General features: G+C 43.3%; 2 protein-coding genes across 4 annotated transcripts in view; one reads left to right on the top strand and one right to left on the bottom strand.

Annotated features, from left to right (window-relative positions):
- Window positions 1-11,399: 11,399 nt before the first annotated feature.
- Window positions 11,400-14,168, top strand: Pop5 (POP5 ribonuclease P/MRP subunit). Of its 2 annotated transcripts, XM_026403394.2 has the most exons (5): window positions 11,400-11,483; window positions 11,560-11,702; window positions 12,788-12,937; window positions 13,110-13,193; window positions 13,300-14,168. In XM_026403394.2, exons 1-5 carry the CDS (start codon window positions 11,464-11,466, stop codon window positions 13,410-13,412), a joined length of 510 nt encoding a protein of 169 aa, XP_026259179.1. In that variant the 5' UTR covers window positions 11,400-11,463; the 3' UTR covers window positions 13,413-14,168. The 2 variants fall into 2 exon arrangements, with proteins under 2 accessions (XP_026259179.1, XP_026259180.1); XM_026403395.2 differs by lacking the exon at window positions 12,788-12,937.
- A 1,042-nt stretch (window positions 14,169-15,210) lies between these two features.
- Rnf10 (ring finger protein 10) overlaps window positions 15,211-24,727 on the bottom strand; it is a 36,669-nt gene continuing 27,152 nt past the window's right edge. For both annotated transcript variants that reach the window (XM_026403385.2, XM_026403386.2), the window contains exons 11-17: window positions 23,459-23,576; window positions 23,135-23,236; window positions 22,031-22,186; window positions 19,951-20,051; window positions 16,635-16,692; window positions 16,377-16,535; window positions 15,211-15,772 (exon numbers count right to left, since the gene is read on the bottom strand). In XM_026403385.2, coding sequence (XP_026259170.1) covers window positions 15,696-15,772; window positions 16,377-16,535; window positions 16,635-16,692; window positions 19,951-20,051; window positions 22,031-22,186; window positions 23,135-23,236; window positions 23,459-23,576 — 771 coding nt within the window. In that variant the 3' untranslated portion in view covers window positions 15,211-15,695. The remainder of the gene's footprint in view (window positions 15,773-16,376; window positions 16,536-16,634; window positions 16,693-19,950; window positions 20,052-22,030; window positions 22,187-23,134; window positions 23,237-23,458; window positions 23,577-24,727) is intronic.

Genomic DNA, 24,727 nt, shown 5'->3' with positions numbered 1-24,727 from the left:
AATATTCCATAAATATTTGTTGAATATATTTGTTGAGAAGGCTCTAGTACCCTTCCATACTTCATTTATTATTTATTTGATTTTCAGTGCCTAAGGCAGCTCAAATTCAAAATGTCCATGATTGAGTTCTTCCCTCACCTTGGTCTTGCTCCACTCCCAGATTTCCTAGCTGCCCCGGGGCTCAGTTGAGAAATGTAGATGTCACCCTGCCTGCCTTCTCCCTGCTCTTGTGCCTAATACCTCACTGCCAGCTTACTATTATTTCAGTAGTGGACTGTCCTCAGAGATGGCACCCAACACCCTTCCTATGAGGGCATGCTGACCTCATCAAAAAGTCATGATGGCCTTTGCCTGTCATCCCAGCAACTCAGGAGGCTGAGGCAGGAGGATGACAAGTTTGAGGCCAGACTCAGCAATTTAGTGAGGCTCTATCTCAACAACAACAAAAGGCCGGCATGTAGCTCAGTGATGGAGTGCTCCCGAGTACCAGGGAGGTGGGTACAGTTTAACCGCTTGCAAAAAGAATGAAATCAAATCCTTTTCTCACTCCACAAATTAAAATGAACTCAAGCCAGGCGCGGTGGCACACGCCTATTATCCCAAGTAACTCGGGAGGCTGAAACAGGAGGATCACAAATTCAAGGCCAGCCTCAGTAATTTAGCAAGGCCCTAAGCAACTCAGTGAGACCCTGTCTCTAAATAAAATACAAAAAGGGCTGGGATGTGGCTCAGTGGTTAAGCACCACTGGGTTCAATCCTCCATACAGAAAAATAAAAAGCCAACAACAAAAACTAACTCAAATTGGATTAAGAACTTAAACATAAGAGCTAACAGTATAAAACAATTAGAAGAAAATATAGGGGTGGATCTTCATTAAGCTGGGTGTGGTGGTATAATATAAATAATCCCAGCAGTTTGGGAGGCTGAGACAGGAAGATCGTGAGTTCAAAGCCAGCCTCCGCAAAAGCAAGGCACTAAGCAACTCAGTAAGACCCTGTCTCTAAATAAAATACAAAATAGGGCTGGGGAGGGGCTCAGTGGTTGATTGAGTGCCTCTGAGTTCAACCCTAATTCTCCTCCCCCCAAAAAAAAAATCTACATGACCTTAGATTTGGCAATGCATTCTTTATATATATATATATATATATATATATATATATATATATAAAACTTTATTTTACTTGTTTATTTTTTTTATGTGGTACTAAGGATCAAACCATGTGCCTCATACATGCCAGGCATGTGCTCCATCACTGAGCCACAACCTCAGCCCCTTGGCAATGCATTCTTGATTTGATATCAAAAGCAAGAACAATAAAAGAAAAAAATGTTGGACAATAAAGTAGAAGTAAAAATGTATGTGTATCAACAGATGCTATCAAGAAAGTGAAAAAAAAAAGAGCTCATATACTGATAAGAGTCTTAGTGTCCGCATGAATGAAGAACTCTTACAGCTCAACAACAAAAAAGACAAACAAACCAACTAAAAAATGGGCAAAGTAATTGAATAGGCATTTCTCCAAGGACTAGATGCAAATATATGCCAAAAAGCACATGAAAAGAAGCTCAATATTATCGGTTATTTGGTAATTGAAAAACAAAACTATGAGATACCACCTCACACCGGCTAGAGATGGCCTTAACTCTTTTTTTTTTTTGGTGGTACTGGGACTTGAACCCAGGCGCACTTATCCACTGAGCCACATCCCCAGCCCCTTTAATATTTTCTTTAAAGAAACCGTCTCACCGAATTGGTTAGGGCCTCACTAAATTGCTAAGTCTTGGGCTGGGGATGTGGCTCAAGCGGTAGCGCGCTCGCCTGGCATGCGTGCGGCCCGGGTTCGATCCTCAGCACCACATACAAACAAAGTTGTTGTGTCCGCCGAGAACTAAAAATAAATATTAAAAAATAAATAAATAAATAAATTGCTGAGTCTGGCTTTGAACTTGCAATCTTCCTGCCTCAGCCTCCCAAGCTACTGGAGTGACAGGTATGCACTATCATAACCAGCACCTTAACTTTTTTTTAAAAAGATGGTGGCAAAATAGGGACTTTTGTTGTCTTAGCAAGTTAGGTCTGTCTTAAAGCTCCATTTGGGCACAACAACCTATACCTGTGATCCTAGCTACTTGGGAGGCTGAGGCAGAAGGATCTCAAGTTCAAGGTCAGTCTGGGCAATTTAGCCAAAGGAAAAAAAAAACAAACTTTTTTTTAACTAAAAAACTTTTTAAAAGTATTGTAGGGGCTGCGGTTGTGGCTCAGTGGTAGAGCACTTGCTTAGTATGTATGAGGCACTGGGTTTGATCCTCAGCACCACATAAATATAAAATAAAGATATTGTGTCCACCTAAAACTTAAAAAAAAAATTATTGTAGACTGGATGGCTTATAAACAACACAAATATATCTCTCACAGTTGTGGAGACTAGAAGTCCAAATCAAGATGCCACCCGAGCTATTTTCAGACCCTGTCTGAAAGTAAAAAATGAAAAGAGTTGATGATGTAGCTCAGAGGGGAAGACCCTGGGTTCAACCCCCAACACACACACACACACACAGACACACACACACACACACACACACACACACACACACACACACAAAGCCAGCATGATCCAGTTCTGGTGAGGGCCCTCTTCTGAATTGCAGACTGCGAATTTCTCATTAGCTCCTCACATGGCATAGAAAGAGCAGAATTGCTTTCTGGGGTCCCCTTTATAAGGGCTACACCCTCATGGTCTCATTAACTCCCAAGATCCCACTTCCTGATGGCATCATGTTGAGGGTTAGGATTGCCACAAATGAATTTTGGGAAGACACAAACATTCAATCCATGATACTCGTACTTTGCCAGCAGGAGTGTAAAATGGTGCAGCCGCTGTGGAAAACAGTTTGGCGGTTCCTCAAAAAGTTAAACATAGAGCTACCATATGACACAGTAATTTCATTCCTAAAAGAATTGAAAGCAGGGACTCAAACAGATACTTGTTCACCAATGTTCACAGCAGCACTATTCACAATAGCCAAAAGGTGGGAACAACCCAGATGTCCATCTGCAGATGAGTGGATAAACAAATTGTAGTGTGTATAGACACAATGGAATATTATTCAGCCACAAAAAAGGAATGAAGGGCAGGTATATCCTACAACTTGGATAGTCCTTGACAATACTATGTTAGGTGAAAGAGACACATATTGTATGATTCCTTTTATATGAAGTGTCCAGAACAGATCTATCTGATGAGATAGAAAGTGAATTAATGGTTGTCAGGGGCTGAAGGAAAAGAGCATGGGGAACAATTGCTCAAAGGATATGGAGGGTACAAATGTTTTGAAACTAGGAAGAAGTGATTGTTGCACATTGTGAATGTGTATAAATGTTACCATATTGTACACATAATTATATGTATATAGACTAATCATTGTTATAAAAGAGGTTGAGCTTGTTTACCCTCCCCTTGAGTCAGACTGGTCTTGAGACTGATGTTGACCATTAGGCTGCAGCAGAAGGAATGTTCTGGAACTTCTGTGGCCAAGCCTTAAGAAGGCTGCTTCTGCTTCTTGGAAGTCAGTTGCCATACTGTGAGCAGTCCTGCCCACAGAATCCTAAGAAATTAAAAAGATAGTTGTTTAAAGCCACAAAGTTGTGGGGAGATTTATTATGCAATAACACGTAAATAATTCTACCTCTAAAAACTTCACAAGGCCAGCCGGGCACAGTGGAACATGCCTGTAATCCCAGCAACTTGGGAGGCTGAGGCCGGAGGATGGCTCAAAGCCAGCGTCCGCGATTTAGTGAGGCCGTAAGCAATATAGCAAGACCCTGTCTCTAAATAAAAAGGGCTGAGGATGTGGCTCAGTGGTAAAGCACCCCTGAGCTACATCTCCAGTTCCCCAAAGAATAAAAAAATAAGAACTTCACAAGGCCACCTATTTCACTGTATCCCCACCACCCTAGTCTGAGTCTCTCTTCTCCCTCCAGGCAGCAGACTCCAGCTAGAGTTCCAGTTCTCAGTCCAGTTCTGGAACTTCACCTTCCCTTGTAGCCAGAGGGAAGCTTCTAGGCCCATCTCATCCTCTCAGTCCTCCAGATAGTAACCGGGCTCTTTGTTGTGAGCTGCACGGTGTCCCTGCCCATCTCCCCAGGCCCAGCGCCCTCACCCACCTCCACCCCCTACTTTTTACACTTCCCCTCCTCAGCAAAGGCTGTTCCCTCCACCCAGAGCGTTCCTACCGCCTTCCTTCTGGCTCACTCTTTCTCCTTTGGGTGGAGCTCAGCCCAGACACCAGTAACTCCAGGAAGCCCTCCCTGACCACCAAGCAGAGTTAGGTTCCTCCTCTGGGCAGCTGTTGGCCCTGTTTTTATGCCTGTCCTCACAGCAGCCGCTTCTGGGTGGTTCTGGCCTTTTAACAACCCGTCTGTTTCACCATGCCACGAACAATTTCAAGACAGGGAGAGACTAGTGTGGGGCCGGCACCCAGTAGGTACTTTTGGAAACCCAGGGAAAGGAAGAGAGAGGTCTATGGTGAGGTCTGGGGCTGTCTGACTTCTCACATGGGACTATTGTGTGAGAGCTGGGCTTCCCCCACACACACCTGGCCCTGGCCACCTGGGGAGGCCTGGAGAAGAGGTCATGGAGGAACAGCGGCGAGGGGCTTGAGTGATAAATGACAAGGTGTTGGGAGTGGAGTGCTCTTCTGTGTGCTCAGCATCTCCTACCCAACCCCTGTACTGGAGCAACCCAATGGCTTATCCATCTCCCCATTGAAGCTATGCAAATATGCAGAACTTATTTGCATAGGCTATGCAGGTAGGCAGACCAGCTTTCAAATCCTGACTCCACTAGCTCCCAGCTGCATGAGCCTGGAGGATCGCTTCACCTCTCTGATCCATTCTCCCTTCATCTGTAATAAAGGGCATGATAATGGCACCTCATAGGTTGTCATGAGGATTAATGAGATAATGTGTCTAAAAAACACTTGTCACAGTTGCTGAAATGTTAATGAGATCGCTTCCTGTCACCCTGTGAGCTGTACTGACCTAGGTCCAGCACTGTGCCTGACGTGTGAGAGGTGATCAGCCAATGCCTTAGGAATGAAGGAGTGAGGGTTCCACAGAGAACACAGGAGCGATCACAATTGCATGTAAATACCCACTCACTCGTTCAGTGTTTACAACCTCTAAAGGACTCCAGTGGTACTATTGAACCCACTTTATTGGTAGGAAACTGAGGCTTAAGGGTGTGCAGGAACTAGGGCATGGAGGATGGATTTAAGCCTGGCAATGCAAGTCCTTAGTCCTTGAGCCACCAACCCGTGCTGTGCTGCCCCACTAAGCACCACGTTCACCTCTCCTGTCAGTGTGGCCTCTATCCCACTCTGTGACCTCAATCATGTGCACCTCTTGCTGGGCCAGTCACCCAGGGTGCCAAAAGAGGACTGGAGGAGCCAGTGTTGAGGGCGCTTCCTACCAGTTTAATAATCTAGGCCTTGGCTGGCTCCTGCCGTTGCTAGTGACCTGATGACAGGTGGGTTCATGGGCTGGACTGTCACCAGGGGGTCACCACAGGTGGTCTGCTGCACTGTCCACACATACACACTGGGGGAGGGGTCTAGCCTCTGCCTCTTCCTAGCCCCCTGAAGGCCTCGAGAGAGGCTGAGACAGCCACCCCCAGATGTCTATTCCTGTCCCTGGCCTAGTGCCGTGCTGGGGAAGCAACAGCTATTTTGAGGCCCTTCTCCCTCCAAGCGTGAGTGGTGGGAAGACGCTGGGAACATCCTGAACTAGGAGGCTGCCCGTCGCAGCCTTGCCCTGGATCTTGGCCACCCCAGACCACCATGGCCCTGTCTCAATTTTTCAGCAAAGGCATTATGACCATCTCTGAACAGAGCCACCACACTGGGATAGCCCAGGGGAACTGATCCCAGGGGACTTCTGGTGTCTAGAGCACAGGGTGACTGGGCCTGGCTCTTTGGGGAAAGGATTGCAGCAGCTATAGCTGGACCCACTCAGCTGGTCTGAGCTTGACATTGGGAAAGAGAATTATCAGAACAATGGCATAAAAATACCTGACGTTTCTTGAGTGCTCACAATGAGGCAGGCTCTGTTCCCAGCACTTGACACAGAAGTGATTTAACCTTTGCATAGAGGAAACTGAGGTTCAGAGAAGGAAAGCAACTTGCCTGAGGTCAAACAGCTGATGAGTGGCTGAGTCGGGACTAGAACCTAGGCAAGCTGGTTCCAGAGTCCATGGTATAACCACTTTTCTTTCCTTGAGCCCTCCAGGCCCAGGGAACTAATGTGAATAAGGAGAATGAGGCACTGGCTCCAGAATCAGTTCCCTTTTTCAGGTTTCCACCCACAGCACTGCTCCCTCATCTGGAAAATGGAGATAGGATAGTGCCCACTGCCAGAGTGGAGGTAAACATTAGTAATATCATACTTTTAAGCTGGGGCTCAGTAACTTCTTAAAAATTGTGGAATTAACATGTACATGCCCATTCATTCGTCCAGGCGGTCATAACAAAAACACCACAAACTGGGTGGCTTGCACAACAATTTATTGTTCATGGTTCTGGACACCAGGCAGTCCAGAATCAAGGCACCAGCAGATTGAGTGTGTGATGATGGCCCACTTCTTGGTCCATAGGTGGTGTCTTCCTCCTGTGTGCTCACATGGCAGGAAAGGGTGAGAGAGCAATTGACATCTCTTCCATAAGGGCACGAATCCTATTCTTGAGGGCTGCACCCTTATAACCTGATCCCTTCCAAAGGCCCCATCTCCTGATACCATCATGTTGAGGGTTAGGACTTCAACACAAGGATTTGGTGGGAGCTGGAAGATACAAACATTCAGTGCATAACAATGTGGTAAAATAAAATGGTACAAAAGGAACCAGGGATTGAACATGGGGCACTCAAACACTGAGCCCCATCCCCAGCCCTATTTTGCATTTTATTTAGAGACAGGGTCTCACTGAGTTGCTTAGTGACTAGCTTTTGCTGAGGCTGGCTTTGAACTCAAGATCCTCCTGCCTCAGCCTCCCAAGCTCCTGGGGTTATAGGCATGTGCCACTTTGCCTGGCGAGTCCCTCTTCTTAATGTACATTTTTAAATTTCTCTCCCCAGAGGTAACCACCATCAACAATTTCTTGTGTCACCTTTTGGAAATGTTCTATGCAAAAAAAAAGTCAGAAAATCTCTATGGAATAATAGTTACAAACACAGTCTTTCTGGTCAAACCATGGCCCTGAGCTTCTAGCTTCAAGAAGCTTGGGCAAGTTACTTCTTCTGAGTCTTTGTTTCCTCATATGTAAAATGGAATTAGTAAAATTAAGTACAGACTCGAGTGTGGCTCAGTGGTAGAATGCTTGTGTGTAGCATGTGCAAGGCCCTAGGTTTGATTTCCAGGACTGCAGTGAAATAAGTATGTACTTTATAGGTAGCTGCAAGGAGAAATGTATCAATCTTTGCAAAGTGTCTACAACACTCTCTGGCACATAGCTGTCCAATCACTACGCATTCTGATAAACATTGAGGTGACTTTTTTGCCATTGCAAACAATGCTGCAAGATACATCCTTGCTCACCTGTCCTCTGGCATGTGCAAGAATCCTGTGGGATAAATTCCTGGTGGAGAAATTGCTGGGTCAAACAACAGTGCCCTTGGATTCTCAATTAGTTTTTGGATGAGCCAATCTCACAGGACACAGGGGTGGGATTGAGTGAGATGCAATGTTCTATCTCTGAGGTTCAGGGAGGGCTGTGTCTGCTCCAGCAACCTGGAGGAGGTGGTGGCTCCCCAGGCCCCCCGTCAAACAGATGGAGGATTTAATTTTATCTAGATTGCCTCCATAAGTCTTTACAGGAAATTGGTTGATAGGATTAGAGGGGCAGGAGCCCCTAATGATCAGCGGTTGCTTTCCAAAATGCTGAAGCAGATTCAATTTTCCTTTGCCACCAATTTTCCAAGGCAGCATCCAGATGCTGGTAGGGACTTCCTAGATGCCAAAGGCACCTTAGAATGGCACCAGATCAGACCTTCCTTCCTTGAACATCCTTCTAGTTCCTGGACATCCCAGAGTTGGGAGTAGAGAATAAGGGGATAAGAGCACAGGTTTGGGGGTAAGACAGAAGTTGGCCCAAATTACAGTGACCTTGGGCAAATCACTTCCCTTTCTAACCCTCATGGGTATGGAGTCACACCCAGAAAGTATTTAGTGCAGTGCTGGTACATGTGAGAGCCTAGTAAACCGCCCTGCAGGAGACAAGCATGAAGAACAGCAGCTACTCTGGATCCCACATCAGAAGACCCAGGCAACATTCCTGCCCCCTGGTAGCCTCCTACCCTTACCTAACTGCAGCTGCCCCAACCGCCTCCTAGGGAATGCTCCAGATTTTCCAGCCTATGAAATGGGTTGTGTGAGTTGTAATTTAGGGAGCAGGAACTCTCAGACAGGCAGGAGGGGAGGAATCCAAAGGAATCCAAGCCCCAGCCCCGCCCCCCCCCCCATTTATCTGATCAGATTTAGGATCTACGACTGTAATAAAGACAGTAATAATAGCAACTACCCCATTGATCCAGGCGGCAGATGAATCTGTTAAGGGCACAAGCTCCGGCTCAGGCTCAGACGGACCTATTCTGGAGTGAATCATGCTCAAGTTCACTTCTCTAAGCCTCAGCCCCTTTCCTCACCCTAATGCCGGGTAAAGGGATGGGAACCAGGAGGAGGCAGACTGGCGTATTGGGGACTGGGAGGCCGCCGCCCCTCCACGCCTCGGCAGGCGGAGTCCCCAACGGCCTCCCGCGCCGCGCGGCAGGGACCCGGGTGATTGCAAACAGCCGCCGGCCTCATTAGGAGACGTGTAATTAGCGGCTGATGGAACCCGAGCCGCGCAGGCTAATTATCCTGGGAGAGGCTGCTCCGCCGACGCGCGTCTGCACCCCAGCGGGGCCAGGAGGGGCCGGACCTGGTTCAGAACCAAAGACCGAACCCGCGTTTGCTCCCCGGGCAGTGCTGTGCATCAGGAGTAAATCGTTCATTCAAAACAGCGTGTACTATGCGTTCATGGTGCCGGGCACAGTGCCGGTGTAATTCCGCTTAAACTTCCATTCTAATAATTACTAATAATAGACACCATTATTAACCTATTGCAGAGATGGGGAAACTGAGATCTAGAGACGTGAATTAACCTCCTCGACAGCACCTGGCTAGTAAGTGAAGAAAGAGGGGCTGGAACCTACGATGCCATCGCTCCATTTTATTACACCAAGTGGACGGTGAAACGGGGCACCGGAGGACAACAGTCGCGTAGATGGGATTAGGGACGCTGGAGTCGGAAGATTTGGGGTTCGAATTCTGCGCCTGCTCCTTATTGAATACTTGACTCTATTCTGGACCCCAATTGCATCTATAAAATAAACGCAGCGTTAAGATTAAAGGAACGAAGGCTGAGAAGGGTTAGGGATGGGTATTTTTAGGGAGGTAGGAAGCTAGACACTCAGGCTGAGTCAGGCTGGGTCTTGAGCTCTCCGCAGAGGGCTTCTGGCGCCCCCTGCCGACCAGAGGACGCTGGAGATCGTGTTTCTGGATCATGAGGTAGTTGTAGAACTGTAGAGTCATTGATCCCTACACTGCGCCACCACCTACCCTCCCGTTTTTCCTCCGGGTGGAAAAAAGAGTAGGGGATGATTGTCAATTATCAGTTGTGAAACCTGTCTCTCTTCTTGAACCGCACAGATGAGCGTCATGACAAATAGGGGTGGACGTAAAGACCTAGCTAGCTACACGGCTATCCATCCAAGTATTGGGTGTAACCAAAAAATCTGGAGATGTTTTAAACGTCCATCAAGGGGATATTGACTAAACAATGATTCATTCAGACAATGTAACAATGCATAAGAATATTGTAACAGAACAACTGATATGATATGATAAGTCAAACAAGAACGAGTCTTACAATGATGTTGGATGAAATACGCCAGACACAAAACATGCTGTAAATTATTTATATAAAGTTCAAGAACAAGCAAAACTAATCTATTGTAATAGAAGGCAGTAGAGTTCCTTCCTAGTAAGGGCTTTGACTGGGAAGAAGTCTACACACACATAGACATTCATTTAGTTGTACATGTAAGAATATGCCATATACATTTTTTTTTCATGAAAAGGAAAAAATAGTATGATCCTCTATTCTTCAGTGTTTTATTTGTCTCAGGATTCCTATAGAGTCTTACTGTGGATTCCAAAGGATTTTTTTTTTTTTTGCGGGCTATTTCTATCAATATTTACCATGAACATTGGACTTTTTGTGTGCGTGGTGCTGGGGATTGAACCTAGAGCCTTGTGCATGCAAAACAAGCACTCTGCCAATTGAGCTATATCCTCATCTCCTAAAACTGAGAAATGTTTAAAATAAATACAGAATTCCATTAGATATCAGAGCAATGGTGTCATCACATGTCACTCAACCTGTGGAAAAAACTTCACTGTCCATTTTGAGAATGAAAAAGGCAAATGACATCTTAATGTTATTATGAAAGTAATTTTGAAGCTGGGGACTCCTTGAGCGGTCTCAGTGGTCCTTGATCCATACTTTGGGAATCCCTGACATATGGGGAAAATGATGAGAAAGAAAACACTTCATGGCAGTTATTCTCTCTCTCCGTGCTGGGACTACAATTTATTTTATTTGCTTCTCTGTGTATAGTTAAAAAAAAAAAATCCGGAAATATGGGCTGGAGTTGTGGCTCAACGGTAGAGAGCTCATCTAGTATGCGCGAGGCTCTGTGTTAGATCCTCAGCACCACATAAAAATAAATTAAATACAGGTATTATTTTTAACTAAAAAATAAATATTTTACAAATCCGGAAAATACAATGACTATATATTGTGTTTTTTTGCTAACAAAAAAATGTTACTAAAGCACCCACCTTCATAAGACTGCTGAAAAGCCCAAATAGTAACAGAACTTCTAATTGTACCGAAGAAAAATCGAGCTCTAACCTGAAAATAAGAGTCAGATTTCCCGAGTGTTAATTCCTGGCAGGCCTCAAGATTTTGGCCTCAAAAGTTCCACCGTCCGTTTGGGAGACAGAATATAATGGCATACATAACTGAACCGGAGGGTCCCAAGGGCACCAAATAGGGCGGCTGACACCAAAACTGTAAATCCCGATGTGGAGCAAAACCACCCATCACTGCCACAAGCCACTCAATTGCCGAGTCCCGCCCCCAAACTAATTTAGGAAGGCTCCGAGGACGCACGCGCCCTCACAAGCGCAAGGGAAGGCGGGGCTTTGAGGAGACTGACACAGAACTCGGCCTCTCAAGGGCCTGGTTCCGCCCCCGTCCTGCCTCCCTCTGCGAGTGGCTGCGAGGCCGAGAAGGCCAACTTCCCATTGGCCACGGGCGGGACCGACATCCGGTGTGTACGTCGTGCCTGCTGGGGTGAGGCCGCCATGGTGCGCTTCAAGCACAGGTAAGCGGCTGCTGGGGCACCCCCGCCCGGCCCCCGGAGCCCCACCTCGCGCTCACCGCCTTCTCGTCTGCTGCAGGTACCTGCTCTGCGAATTGGTGTCTGACGACCCTCGCTGTCGCCTGAGTCTGGAGGACCGAGTGCTGGGCGGTCTTTTTCGGGACACGATTGCCCGCGTACACGGGACTTTCGGCGCAGCCGCCTGCTCTGTTGGTTTCGCGGGTGCGAGGGCGCTGGGGGACGGCGGGATTTGGAGCAGGCAGGCGCCGTAGAATGGGGAAAAAAGGGGCGCGAGCGACCCCTGAAGCAACCAAGTCCGTGTACCATCCTTTGTATTGGAGGTTTTGGGCGTCTGGTACCCGGAGCGGGAGATCGCTAGGAACCGGAAATTGGACAAAGAGCTTAGAGTGGGGACCTGAAGGCATTGGGTTTTTGGACAAGAATCTTTTCTGTACCTGACTTCTCTTGAAGATTGTGATTGAATTTAATACAATTGAGGGAAACCATATATAACTCCTGATAAGAGCTACTATTTGGATGTATTGACACCACACGGAATGTGTCACAATTACCCCCTTAGACACACACACACACCTGGAAAAACCTTGAAAGAGTAATATAGAACTCGATTGCTGTGTATGTAAATGCAGAACGAGCCCACGCAGAGGCCCTTCTTCCAACAAGTACCACATAGTTCACAGTTCTCTTCCTTCCTAAGCCCAAACTTGAATTCTGGAAAATTAAAGGCATACAGACATCACAGGTGAAGACTCATCTGGCTACTGAAAGAACCCACACAGCATAATCCCAGTTACTTGGGAGGCTGAGGCAGGAGGATCCCAAGTTTCAGGCCAACCTGTGCAGTTCAGCTAGACCCTGTCTCAAAATAAACATACCCAGAAAGGACAGAGTGTTGGTGTGTGGCTCAGTGGTAAAGCACTCCAGGGTTCAATCCCCAGTACCACCACCAAAAACCAAACTATAGAGCCCAATTGTAGTACAACCACCTGTTTTTCAGGTAAGGGTCCCTCTGCCCAGTGAGGATGGACCTCTCCCATCCCATTTATTTGGTCAGGGACAAGAGTATTTTAAATTCTAAATTCATTTACCATTCATTGTGTACAAGGCAATGCCTCTCCATAAATAAAGGTTTGTCCTAAGGTTTTCTTTCAGGGATCCGTTTTTTACTGATGCATCCTCTCAAGTGCCACTTGTCTTTAGAAGAGTCTCTGGTACATAGGCTTTTCTCCCAAGGTTGTTACCTACTGTGAATCCAAGGTTTTCCAAAAGTTTTTCTTTATTTATAGTTCGATACATCAATGCTTATACTGGAATAGTGCTACTTCGGTGTCGAAAAGAATTCTATCAGCTCGTGTGGTCAGCTCTTCCTTTCATTACGTACTTGGAGAACAAAGGACACCGTTATCCTTGTTTTTTCAACACCTTACATGTGGGAGGTAGGAGTGCCATGTGGTATGGCTGATGATTTTTAGTAGATGACAGATTCAAAGATCAATCATGACAAATGGGTGGGCGGGCTTCCTGCTGACCCATTGAGAACAAGATACTTCTGCCTATCTGTCTTTTAAAAACCTTTCACAAGCTATTGACCACAAAAATCTCCTTCAGGTACAATTAGAACTTGTCAGAAGTTTCTGATTCAGTACAACAGGAGACAGCTGTTGATCCTGTTGCAGAACTGCACTGATGAAGGTAAGCAACACTAGTTCAGTGCCTACCAAGCAGTGACTGAGCTTCAGTTGAATAAGAGATGCTCCCAAAGACATCCTTCATCCCTGGTTTGTATGCTTTTCTCCAGGAGAGCGGGAAGCCATCCAAAAGTCTGTCACAAGAAGCTGTTTATTAGAGGATTCTGGTGAGGAAGAGCTTTCAGACAGTGGTGGTGAAGAGGCTGCTGAAGCAATGGAGTGAACTTCTGCTTACCACACAGAAGGCTGTTCAGGCCTACTTGTGGAAACAGAACATTCTAGGAGGCACAGCATCTACATATAGTTCTCCAAACTGGAAGACTACCAACCAGAAGACAAGTAACCAGCTTGAAATGGAGGACTTAAGTTACCTTTATGTAACATCCCTTGGATCCTGGTCTGCAGGTTGTAAAGGCTCTCTAGTTACATTTTTGTATCTAATTGCTTGGTTAAACAATGCTATAAATTATAAAAGGGCTTACAGAATTCATGTGTGGCCAAGTCTCCCCATCTACAACCTGACCTTGGTGAGAAGACTAACTCCCTCTGTGGTATTTATTTTAGCCTTCCACTTGAGGCTTTGTACTCTCAACCCCCAAATTGGATCTTAAGCAAAACATGTCACCTGAAGTAGAAATATTAAGACAGCAACTAAACTTTGTACAGACCTATAGCTAATCTAATCTTGGCTTTATAAATACCAGATTCCTTCCCAATATTTAATCAGGTGACTTGATAATACAACTTTTGCACTTTGGAGACTGGCCTCACTTGCCCTCATTATTTACATGGCCCTAGAACATCTGCCAAATTCAGTTTTCTACAGTTCCACTCTTTTCCTGTGGCCTTAAACGTAACACCAGAAGAGACTGCCACACTCACAGGAAGGAGTAAAAGTCTTGTGACCACATTTAGCCTGCTACCTCCTAATGACATCTCTAGGATCTCTTTTCTCCATAATAAAAGGATACAGAAGTTTTTTTTGTTTGTTTTTTCTTGGTACCAGGGATTGAACCTTATCCACTGAGCCACATCTCTAGAGCTTTTTTAAAATTTGAGACAGGGTCTCATTAAGTTGCTTAGGGCCTTGCTAAGTTGCTAAGGCCCTCAACCTTTGGGATCATCCTGCCTCAGCCTCCCAAGCTATTGGGATTACAGGCATGCACCATCACATTTAATAGAAAATCTTTATTAAGATTTGTGATATTTACTTCAATATACCCCGTATCTAAGGCTAAGCACCTTCCTTGACCCAGGATTTCTCAAAAATGATAAAGCTAAATCCAGCTTTAAGCCTCATACCAGAGATGTTAGTCCATACTAGCTGCTATGAGTTTGCACAATTCTATTTAATCTAGAAATAATGTGCCTAGCTGACCTGTAAACAGAACTTTAAAAAACAAACAAAAAACCCCAGTATTACTTGTGCAGGTGATATATTGCAACTTTGTCTTCATTCTATTATACCTAGAAGTCACTTTTTTTAAGCAGCAAAAAGATTCAAACTGAGCTAAAACCAGGCATAGGAACCTGCTCTAGGGCTGGGTATTGTGGCAAATGCTTATTGTTCCTGTTCCTGTTAGCAGAGAGGCAAGAGGATCCCAATTTTGAGGCCAGCCTGGGCAACTTGGCAAGAAAAAAATAAAGGGCTGGCTAGGAGCTCAATGGCAGGCCACTTGCCTTGGATTCTAACCCCAGCAATCGGTATAGGGTTTGGGAGGATGGAGCTGCTCTAGGTAAAAGAGGCTAAGCATTGGTGACCTGGCTATTAGCCTGCTCTCCAGGAGTGCTGGACTCTTTCCTATAATTCATGCTACTGTCAAAATAAGCTTGTCCAAAAGGAAAGGATGTCCCAAAGGCTTTCTTAGTGACAAGTACAACTTTTTTTTTTTTTTTTTTTTAAAGCAAAGCCAAGTTCAAGGGGCAAAACTCCCTCACACATGGCAAGTGTCCATCAAGCTGCCAACTCAAGTCTGGCACCACACCCTGGCCATTTGTCAGAAGAAAAACTTCAATTCAAACTGGGTGTCCTAAATCCATTTTATTCCCATCCCTCTGTTTCTTTAACAAGGAGAACTGAACAGGTAGGAAAGATTCAACCATTTTTAAAAAGACAACTAATAGTATGCAGAGAGACCAGGAAGCCTGACACATGATGTCACAGCAGAGCAGTGTTGTGGTTTGGGCTGCTCCAAGGGGTGCTAAGGGGCTCAAAACTTGTTTGGGGTTAAATTACACGTGGATCAAAAAGGCTAACCTGGCAACAAACTAAAAGCTTTGGCAGGGAGAGATCTCATGTGAGTGTCAATACTTTATTTTGGTGTAAAGACGGGAAGCTGGAAAATACACTGTATTTAAAATTTTTTGATTCCCCCTCACATTGTGGAAACCCCCTCCCCCCACCCCAAGCTAATCTGTTCAAACTCAAATACTTAAAATTACAGCAGCAAAACAAAAGCACAGAAAAAAGAAAACCAGATGAAGAAGGTAGCCTTGGCCAGTAGTGTCACTTGGTATGGACAACTGAGGTGCTGAACAGGAGCTTCTGCTTCTGTTTTTTCCTTTTCTTCCCTCCTTTCTCTTCTAAAGGAAAACAGAAAAGAGAGCTCACTTAATTTACAATGCCATCTTGGTTCCCTGGCCTTTCCATTACCAAGACATTCAATGTCAGCCAAAGTACAGGCTCTGGAATTAGACTTCTGGACTCAAATGCCAGTCGTAGCATATACTAATATTTGTCTTGATGCTACCTCCCTGGCCCTGGCTTTCTCAACTCTAAGAGTTACACCTATTCAATATGGTTGTTGGAAAATTAGCACAATGCTAGGGACATAAAAAGCACACCATAAATTTGTAATTCTTGTTTAATTGTGAGTACCAGAGTGGATACTGACTTACACATCTATGAATTACCTTTTACAGACTGGTCGACCAGTTTAGGTCTTCAACATAGTCAAGTATCAACTAATTTGGTTTGTCAGAACCTGTTTACCAACCCAAATAAATTCTTGAGGCCTAGAAGGAAAATTTGGATATTTTTTTCTTCCAAGACAGTGGAGAGTAGATCCTGCCTACACTTAGAATCTTGAGTTGGTAGTGTTTGCTGCCGAGTACAGGCAGGAATGGCAGCACCTGTGTGGTAAGTTTTTAGAGTCCTGTGTTGAGAACTCCAGTTCACTGCCCTTACCAGAGAGGGGATCTGAAGTAGCTGGTGTGTCCAGTTTCATGAAGGCTGCTTCAATAGCTTGGCTGAAGGAATTTTGGAAACTGGGCACAGGAACACGGTCAGAGTTATCACTCTCTCCATCACTGTCCACAGGGGCAGGAGGAATTAAGCTGTTCTCATCTGGGGGGGGAAAAAAAAATCAGTGTTACACTCCTATGAGCAACTAGCATTTTAATGAAAAGAGGACAAACTCACCCTTCACCAGCAGGCCCTCCTCACCTTTCTTTGGAGCAGGTTTGGGCCACACATCTGCTTTTGCTTTTCCAACTCTCAGCATCTATGGAAGTGGAAAATGAGGTAAGTTTTTAGTTCAACTTCTTTTCCAGACACCAGCCTTGACATCAACTGGTTAGGAGGGCACAGAACCAACCATCACATGTGAAATCTTTTCTCATTAATATTCTATTTCAGTCACATCCATTATTATCCTGTGTAAACCACAAAGTGGTAAGGCCAATCTGCTCCTTTGGGAAACAGGTAAAGAATACCACACAGAAGGAGTAAGCGTTTCTTACTCAGATGCTCAAGCTGGAAATGCTTTTTCTAATCAACTTTCCTTTTCTCCTTGAAACCCCTAAAAACATCAAAATGTTGGAACAAGCAACATCGTACCCCCTCCAGTTTTAAAACCATGTGGCTACTGAACTTTGGTTATTTAAAGCTATAAAACTCAATTTTATCCTGAAAGAGTAAAACAACACTCATTCATTACTTTTTTTTAAAAAGGGTTTTTAAAATATTATTTTTATGTGGTGCTAAGGATTGAACCCAGGGCCTCACACCTGTGAGGCAAGCACTCTACCACTGAGCTACAGCCTCAGCCCCTCATTCATTACCTTTTTTTTTGTTTGTTTTTTTGTTTTTTATTCATTACCTTTTAATCTTTGCTTTTTGAATAGCTTAATCATTAACTTTCAGATTCAGCCACAGACCTATAAAATTCTTCCAAGTATAGTAAATCAGAACAACCCTTCTGTCTCTGGATAACTGGCTTCGTCTCAGTCAAGGCCACGTTTTTTGGTTTAGGATTTTTTTGGGAGGGTGGGGGAATACTGAGGATTAAATCTAAGGGTACTATACTGCTGAGTCCTCTTCCTTTGTCCCACAAGTAACATGGCATCTGAATTATCTTAAGATGTGATTAAAATATATCTATCACCTATGCTTTACTCTTACCAAAAATGGTTTTCTAAGTATTTAACCTGAATCCACTCATGAGAAAACAAGTAGACAAATCTAAACCATTTGATGTTCCATGAAGCAACTTGCCTCGATGCTTCAAAATTATCCATTCAAGGAGGAGGGGGAAGGAGGTCAGAAGAGCTGTTATGAACCAAAGGAAGCTGAAGAAACTTGGTAATTAAATGCACACAAGTAATCTGATTGCACCCTGAACTTAAAAAAAAAAAATGAAGATTGAAACAAATGGGCAAATAGAAACATGTACTACATTATACAGCATAAAATTTGAATTTTTTGGATGTAATAACTATAGTTTATAGGAAAATGTCATTTTACTTGACATGTATCCCCTAAGTACTAATGAAGTATCATGCTGTCTAGAACTTATTACATAACAGAAAGCAAATATAGCAAAAATAAAAATTGGTATATCTAGGTGAAAGATGTGACTATTCATAATACAATTCTTTCAAGTCTTAAGTTTCTCAAAGCTGAAAGAAAAAAAAAAAAAAGACCTAAAATAGGGCTGGGGATGTGGCTCAGTGGTTGAGGGCCCCCCGAGATCGATTCCCAGTACTACTACAACAATAAAAAACCTAAGCATTTGGCCTAATTCCTGAAAGTCACTTGGTTTTGCCTATGAAATTCAGTAATTTTCAGAATTGCCCTCAATTATTTTCATCCTTCCTGCCTTTAGGACCTTTCTTACCCAAGTCTAATTCCTATTTATTTGTCAGTACAAACTGTCATTTCTACATGAGAAAATCCATATCAACTGCAGATTAGGTCTTTTTTTTTTTTTTTTAAAGAGAATTTTTAATATTTTTTAGTTTTCAGCAGACACAACATCTTTGTATGTGGTGCTGAGGATTGAACCCAGGCCACACTCATGCCAGGTGAGCGCGCTACTGCTTGAGCCACATCCCCAGCCCCAGACATTAGGTCTTAAGATGAATCTAATAAGGAGTTCTCGACTTTATAATGATGCAAAGTATACACATTCTGTTTTTCATCTTTGGAACAATAAATAACACCAAAGATGACAATCAATATATTATAAAATGATTCTGCTCAACTATAAGCTGGGCATGTTTTTAGGGAAGCTATGATGTTCAGGAGATTAGGGGTACCAATGCATTTTTTTGACTTACAATATTTCAACTTATGATAGGTTTATTATGTGTAACCTTATTGTAAGTTGAAAAGTGTTATTCTCTAAGAACTGTTAAGGAAATGATTCCAAACTAGCCCCACAGAAATTAACAGTAACTTCTTACAGGGGTGTCTGTCCATCAACTTTAGTTATATGGATGCAGGAATGCTGAAGGTTAGCATGTTAAATGAATATTTGCTTAACAGAGTGATCTGACATCCAATCTTAGTAGCTTGGTGTTTTCCCACCTTGCTCCATAGGGATGCTGCTTTGGCTAGTTACAGGATAACCCAGATAAACTTTCCCTTCTCAAAGTGCAGAGGAATGATTTATTTTATGTAACAAATACCAGTTGAACAAGAGATCCTAGAACTAGAGAACCATTAAAATTAATTGATGTATTCCCTAGCCTTTAGGACAGTGTCTAGTTTACAATGTAGTAGTTTTTTTTTTTTTTTGTTTTGTTTTGTTTTTAATAATTAAAACTCAAGATTTTTCTTTCAGCTATTCTTGGCCTCTTTCCTGGGTTAGTCTATAGTAACTGTTGAGACTAAACCCAAGAACTTCCCTCTTAAGAAAGCCTCCAGGGCTGGGGATGTGGCTCAAGCGGCAGCGTGCTCGCCTGGCATGCGTGCGGCCCGGGTTCGATCCTCAGCACCACATATAAACAAAGATGTTGTGTCCACCAAATACTAAAATAAATAAATAAATATTTAAAAAAAAAGAAAGCCTCCAAAAGCTAGGCACAGTGGTACATGCCTGTAATCCCAATAGCTTGGGAAGCTGAGGTAGAAGGATCCCAAGTTCAAAACCAGCCTCAGCAACTTCATGAGACCCTGCCTCTAAATAAAATATAAAAAGGGTTTGGGATATGGCTCATGGTTAAGCACCCCGGATCCAATCCCTGTTACAAAAAAAAAAAAAGAAAAGCCTCTAACAATTATGTATTAGAATCAATGCAGCTTAAGCCTGTAAGGCCCTTCCCTCTAACAGAGGGGATATCCACAGAATCTACTCTTAGCCACTCCTGGTGGCATACAGTTCCAAGAGGCAGGCAATTTCCCTCATACCTATCAAAGGACTAAATGGGTTCAGCTGTTATTAGAATGAGGAATAGTAATCCTTGGATGAGGTTCCCAGAAAAACCAGCAGCCGAATTCACGTTAAATACCTTGGGCTGCTTCACAAGCAAATTATTACCTGGGCAAAAGAAGGAAAGGGAGTGTCTTCTTCCAGACTCCCAACGCAAAATGAAGGACTGCCCTGACTGGCAGTGGGTGACACAGGGGTCAGCAGAAAGTCTGAAAAAGAACCAGACACCTGATTATATAAGTTCCAAAAAGCTAGCACCTATGAGATGACGAGATGAACCCTTGAGTCAGATCTGAATAATTACCAAAACCCACCCATCCCTGGCCAAAGAGAACCTTGATCCAATCTTCAATTCTGCCATGTTTTTCCAAAGCCAAGAACACTAATGATTATTTACATCAGTGATCAGTGGAGGGAGAGAAAAAGCTTCAGTTTAATGCTAGGAGTCATGGTGGAATCTGTTCCTACAGCAAGAATAACCCTTCTTATGAAATGCTACACTTTTCCACAAAGAAACGTGATAAAATTTAATTAGATAAGCCTTTATGTTCCAGCCAGCAGTTAGTAATGTGGAAATGTTTGGTTAGGATTCAGGACAGATGGTGGCAATGCCTGGAATCCCAGCTGAAGCTGAGACAGGAGGATCGCCAAGTTCAAAGCCAGCCTTAGCAACTTAGCAAGACCCTGTCTCAAAATAAAAAGAGTAAATAGAAAAGACTGGGAATGTGATTCAGTGGTTAGGAGCCCTTGGGTTCAATTCCCAGTAATCATACACCCTCTCCACCCCAAAAAAGAGATGTCTAAAATGATGGTCAATAACTCTTTAAGTGTTTCATTTCATAACATGGTTATACTTAGGAGTGCTTGTCTAGCACATGTGGCCCTGGAGCCAATCACCAGAACTGCAAAAAAAAAAAAAAAAAAAAAAGGACAAAAATGAAACACGAATACATTTTTCTATAAGAAAAAAGTGAGTATGTGTGTTCATTTTTTTACTTTAAAAAGGACAAGGGTGGGGCTGGGGTTATAGCTCCAGCGGTAGAGCACTAGGTAATGGGTTCAATCCTCAGCACCACATAAAAAATAAGATATTGTGTCCACCTTTAAAAAAAAAAGACAAGGGTATCTTTGAAAAATCTTTCAATCCTTATCTCAGAGTACTAGTCTGGAATGTACCTGTCCCAATATTCTATACACTTAGATAAATGCACAATGAAATGCTTTGTTACTTTTTTTTAAAACCCACAAAATTCTACAACTGTTTTTTTGAGCAGTACATGGATTAAAGGCAGGGCCTCAAACATCCTAAGCAAATGCTCTACCTCTGAGCTACAACTAGCCCTCTACAACTTCCTTTTAACTTTCCATGGTTCATAAAGGCAGCTATTATTTTCTTCTTCAATATGAAGTATTTCATAGGGAAATGACTAAACTGTAGCATTTATGCTATCAATAGATTCTGTAGGCCATTTCTTCTTTATTATTATTATATATGCTACTACAATAAAGAAATACATACAAAGAGGCTAAAACAAAGGGTAGTATCCCAAATGTGAACACTAGAGGTAAAACAGCTGGGTCAAAGTAAATTTCCTACATAGTGAGCTACCTTGAGGTTTTATTTTTATTATTCCTTGGTACTGGGGATTGAATGCAGGGGCACTTAACCACTGAGCCATATCATCAGCCTTTTTTTTTTTTTTAATTTTGAGACAAGACTTTTGTTACATTGTTAAGGGCCTCACTAAGTTTCTGAGGCTGAATTTAAACTTGCAATCCTACCGTCTCAGCTTCTCCAGTCACTGGGATGACAAGTGCCACCACCTGGCTACCTTGAGCTTTTTAGAGGTTGGCAAGGTATAAAAAGTCAGTACAGGGGATGAGTTGCTCAGTGGTAGAGCGCTTGCCTATTATGTGTGAGGCACTGGGTTTGAGCTTCAGCATCACGTAAAGTAAAGGTATTGTGTTCATCTACCAAAAAAAAAAAAAAAAAAGGAAGTAAAGTCAACGTAAAAAGTAAATCAAATGGCAAGAATTTGATGTAGTTTAGAACTACCCAAGTAAAAGTCATCTGCCTAAAGAGAGCACCCCATGTTTATCATCCACCCGAGTAAGTAAAACCCTTTAAGCAGCTGTGACCTAAAGTCTAGTCAGTGGCTGAATATATTAAATCTCAATAGTTATTTACCTGTATGGGAACCTGGACTTCTGCTAAGAGGAGAAAGGGAGAGGGCTCCAGGACCCTGGATGCTGGTAGGACCCAAAGCAGAATCAGAGGAGCAGGTATAGGAATTGAAGGCAGGAAACTGCTGTAGATTTTCTAGGGGAATGTGGACTTCTGGATCTGCAAAGGAAGACAATAACACTAGGACCATTTACAATTCCTCAAATTTTCCCAACAGCTAAGGAAAGCCAGTATGTATAAACAACCTCAAGGTTCTGAAAGATGCAGACAGAAATTTAACAACTCAATTTATAGCAACTGCCATCCAATAATATGTTTTTAATATAAAAATGCTTGTTCTAACTAGTCATAATTGAAGGTGGACAATAAACATGGGGTGCTCTCTACCTGCTTGTCTGAATATTTCCATAAAAATGTTAAAACAAAAATCCTGTTCTGTAAACATTTGTTTTCTCTAAGTTTAAGACATGTTCCAAATATCTGCACAGTTTTGGAAGCCCAAGTATATATTTGGCACAGTTTGAGAAGTAAAATTTAGTGTTTGCCATACCATATGGAATCACAATAACTAAGTCCTTTCCCTACCCAAAGACTCAAATCCTTGTTTTCTAGTGGATAATTAGGCCTGTGGGTCACACTAATCCAGTGGATTCTCTTACACAGGAGAACCAGATCAGAATACTCTGTTTACTGACACAAGAGCTCTCAAATTTAACTTCCTGCATGCATTTCCTGGTTTTCAAAATTTCTACTTTATTAGACATTTCTGACACTCACTGGCACTGTTCCCTTTAATAGCTAGGAGGTAAGATCCACGATCTACAGATCACACGGGACAACTACCCCCAGCTTTCTCAGCAGAGTTTCAATTCCTTTCCCTGGAACAGATTTTTGTCACTCACTATGCCAAGGTGAATTTCATTTCCATATGTACTATGTGCTATGCACATTGTGACACATATGAACTCATTAAATTTATCAAATGAGCCTATAAAGGAGGCTTTCATGACCTAGGTAAAAACTGAGGGAACAAATGACAGAGCGAGACATGAACACAAACAGCCTGGTTCCTGGTCACAGAGCCTTGTTGAGAGCTCCTGAACTTACACTTGCCCTGTTTCTTGTTCTCCTCCATTTCAATCCTACGCTCTCGGCGGCGTTCCTCCCGAGCCTTCTTCTGGCGTTGACGCTTCCTCTTCTCAATGTCATCTGTGGGTTGGTCAAGCTGTGAGAAGGGAGATCCCAAACCACCTGGCCATTAACTCTTCCCAGCTGGTTAGCTGCTAAGCCCACACCAGTGGGCTGAGCTGAACTAGATGAATGGGGTGAGGTGCCTCAGGAGGAACTGCCCGCCTTTGGTTTCCAGCATGATTTCCACCAAAGTCCCTGAACCCCACCCATTATAAAGAAAAGCAAAATGGGTGTTCTCACCTGAAAACATCTCTAGGGTTTCTTTAGAGACCACAGGAGGCTGCAGAGCCAGTTCACAGATGCTGAACTCACAGGTGAGAGGCAAGTGAGAGAGATATCTATGACGCTGCCGAACATCCTACATGGGAAAAGTGACCAATACTCCAGTAAGGCGTGACTTAACTCTTGAGAGTAAAGGCTGCCAACTCAGATTTCCAATAGTATACATACACTCACAGACAGCACTGGGCTTAAAGAGTAGTTCTCAAGTTACCATCTTTTTGAAAAGCAAAGCAGAAACTATGGATACAGTCAGGAAAAAGCAACTAAATTCAGTTTTTGCTTGTGCTACAAGTGAGTAAATTCAGCCTGGTAACAATCTAATCAGCTGTTTCCGATTGCCTGGGGTCCACAACTGAGGGGAGAGAACAGGGAAGATAAAAGAAGGAAGATAAACATTTCCCACTGGGCGTGGTGGCGCACACCTGTAATTCCAATGGCTTGGGAGGCTGAGGCAGGAGGATTGCAAGTTCAAAACCAACCTCAGCAGCAACAGCAAAGTGCTAAGCAAGTCATTGAGACCCTGTCTTTAAATAATAAAATACAAAATAGGGCTGCGGATGTAGCTCAGTGGTCCAGTGCAGAGTTCAATCTCCAGTACCAAAAGCAAAAGAAAACAACCAGATTTCCTTACTAAAGTGTGGCCTAAAACAAAGAAGCCCATCAATTTAGTTTTTTTTTTCTTTTCTTTTTCTTCACATTTGAAAAAAACTGATAATACTCAAAGAGTTTCTATTTTGAGGCATATGATAAATTTATCATCAATATAGGATAATACCCAAAGGGAAAAAAATTAACATATGTGAATTATAAGACCATAACTCAGATATCTGTTAAGCTAAAAATGCATTTCAAGCCTATATACCTAACTTAAAGCCTCCATAGATTTTTCAGGGTTTTTCTTTCGTTTCATTTTTTTCTGTATGTTTGTGCTGAGGACTGAACCTAGGGCCTCTGGTATGATATGTATAGTGTTCTACCACTGAGCTACTACTCCCTCTGGACTTTTTTTTTTTTTTTTTTTTTAAGTTGTAGATGGACACAATACTTTTATTATTTATTTTTATGTGGTGCTGAGGATTGAACCCAGTGCCTCACACATGCGAGGCAAGCTCTCTGCCACTGAGCCACAATTCCAGTCCCTGGACTTTGTTTTTAAGATTCCCACCTCCCTTCTCTGGTACTCAAGATAGAACCTAGAGGTGTTCTACCACTGAGTTAAATCCCCAG

Source organism: Urocitellus parryii, chromosome 3, assembly GCF_045843805.1.
Source record: "Urocitellus parryii isolate mUroPar1 chromosome 3, mUroPar1.hap1, whole genome shotgun sequence".
NCBI classification, from domain to species: Eukaryota; Metazoa; Chordata; class Mammalia; order Rodentia; family Sciuridae; genus Urocitellus; species Urocitellus parryii.
Note: the sequence above shows the minus strand (reverse complement) of the source record. Positions and strands in the feature narration are given on the sequence as shown.

Excerpts from the sequence above, each read along its gene's own strand:
- Pop5 (XM_026403394.2), top strand. The coding sequence starts at position 11,464 with ATGGTGCGCTTCAAGCACAG. Across the intron at positions 11,484-11,559 it reads ATGGTGCGCTTCAAGCACAG|GTACCTGCTCTGCGAATTGG; the intron begins GTAAGCGGCTGC and ends CGTCTGCTGCAG. Across the intron at positions 12,938-13,109 it reads CAACACCTTACATGTGGGAG|GTACAATTAGAACTTGTCAG; the intron begins GTAGGAGTGCCA and ends AATCTCCTTCAG.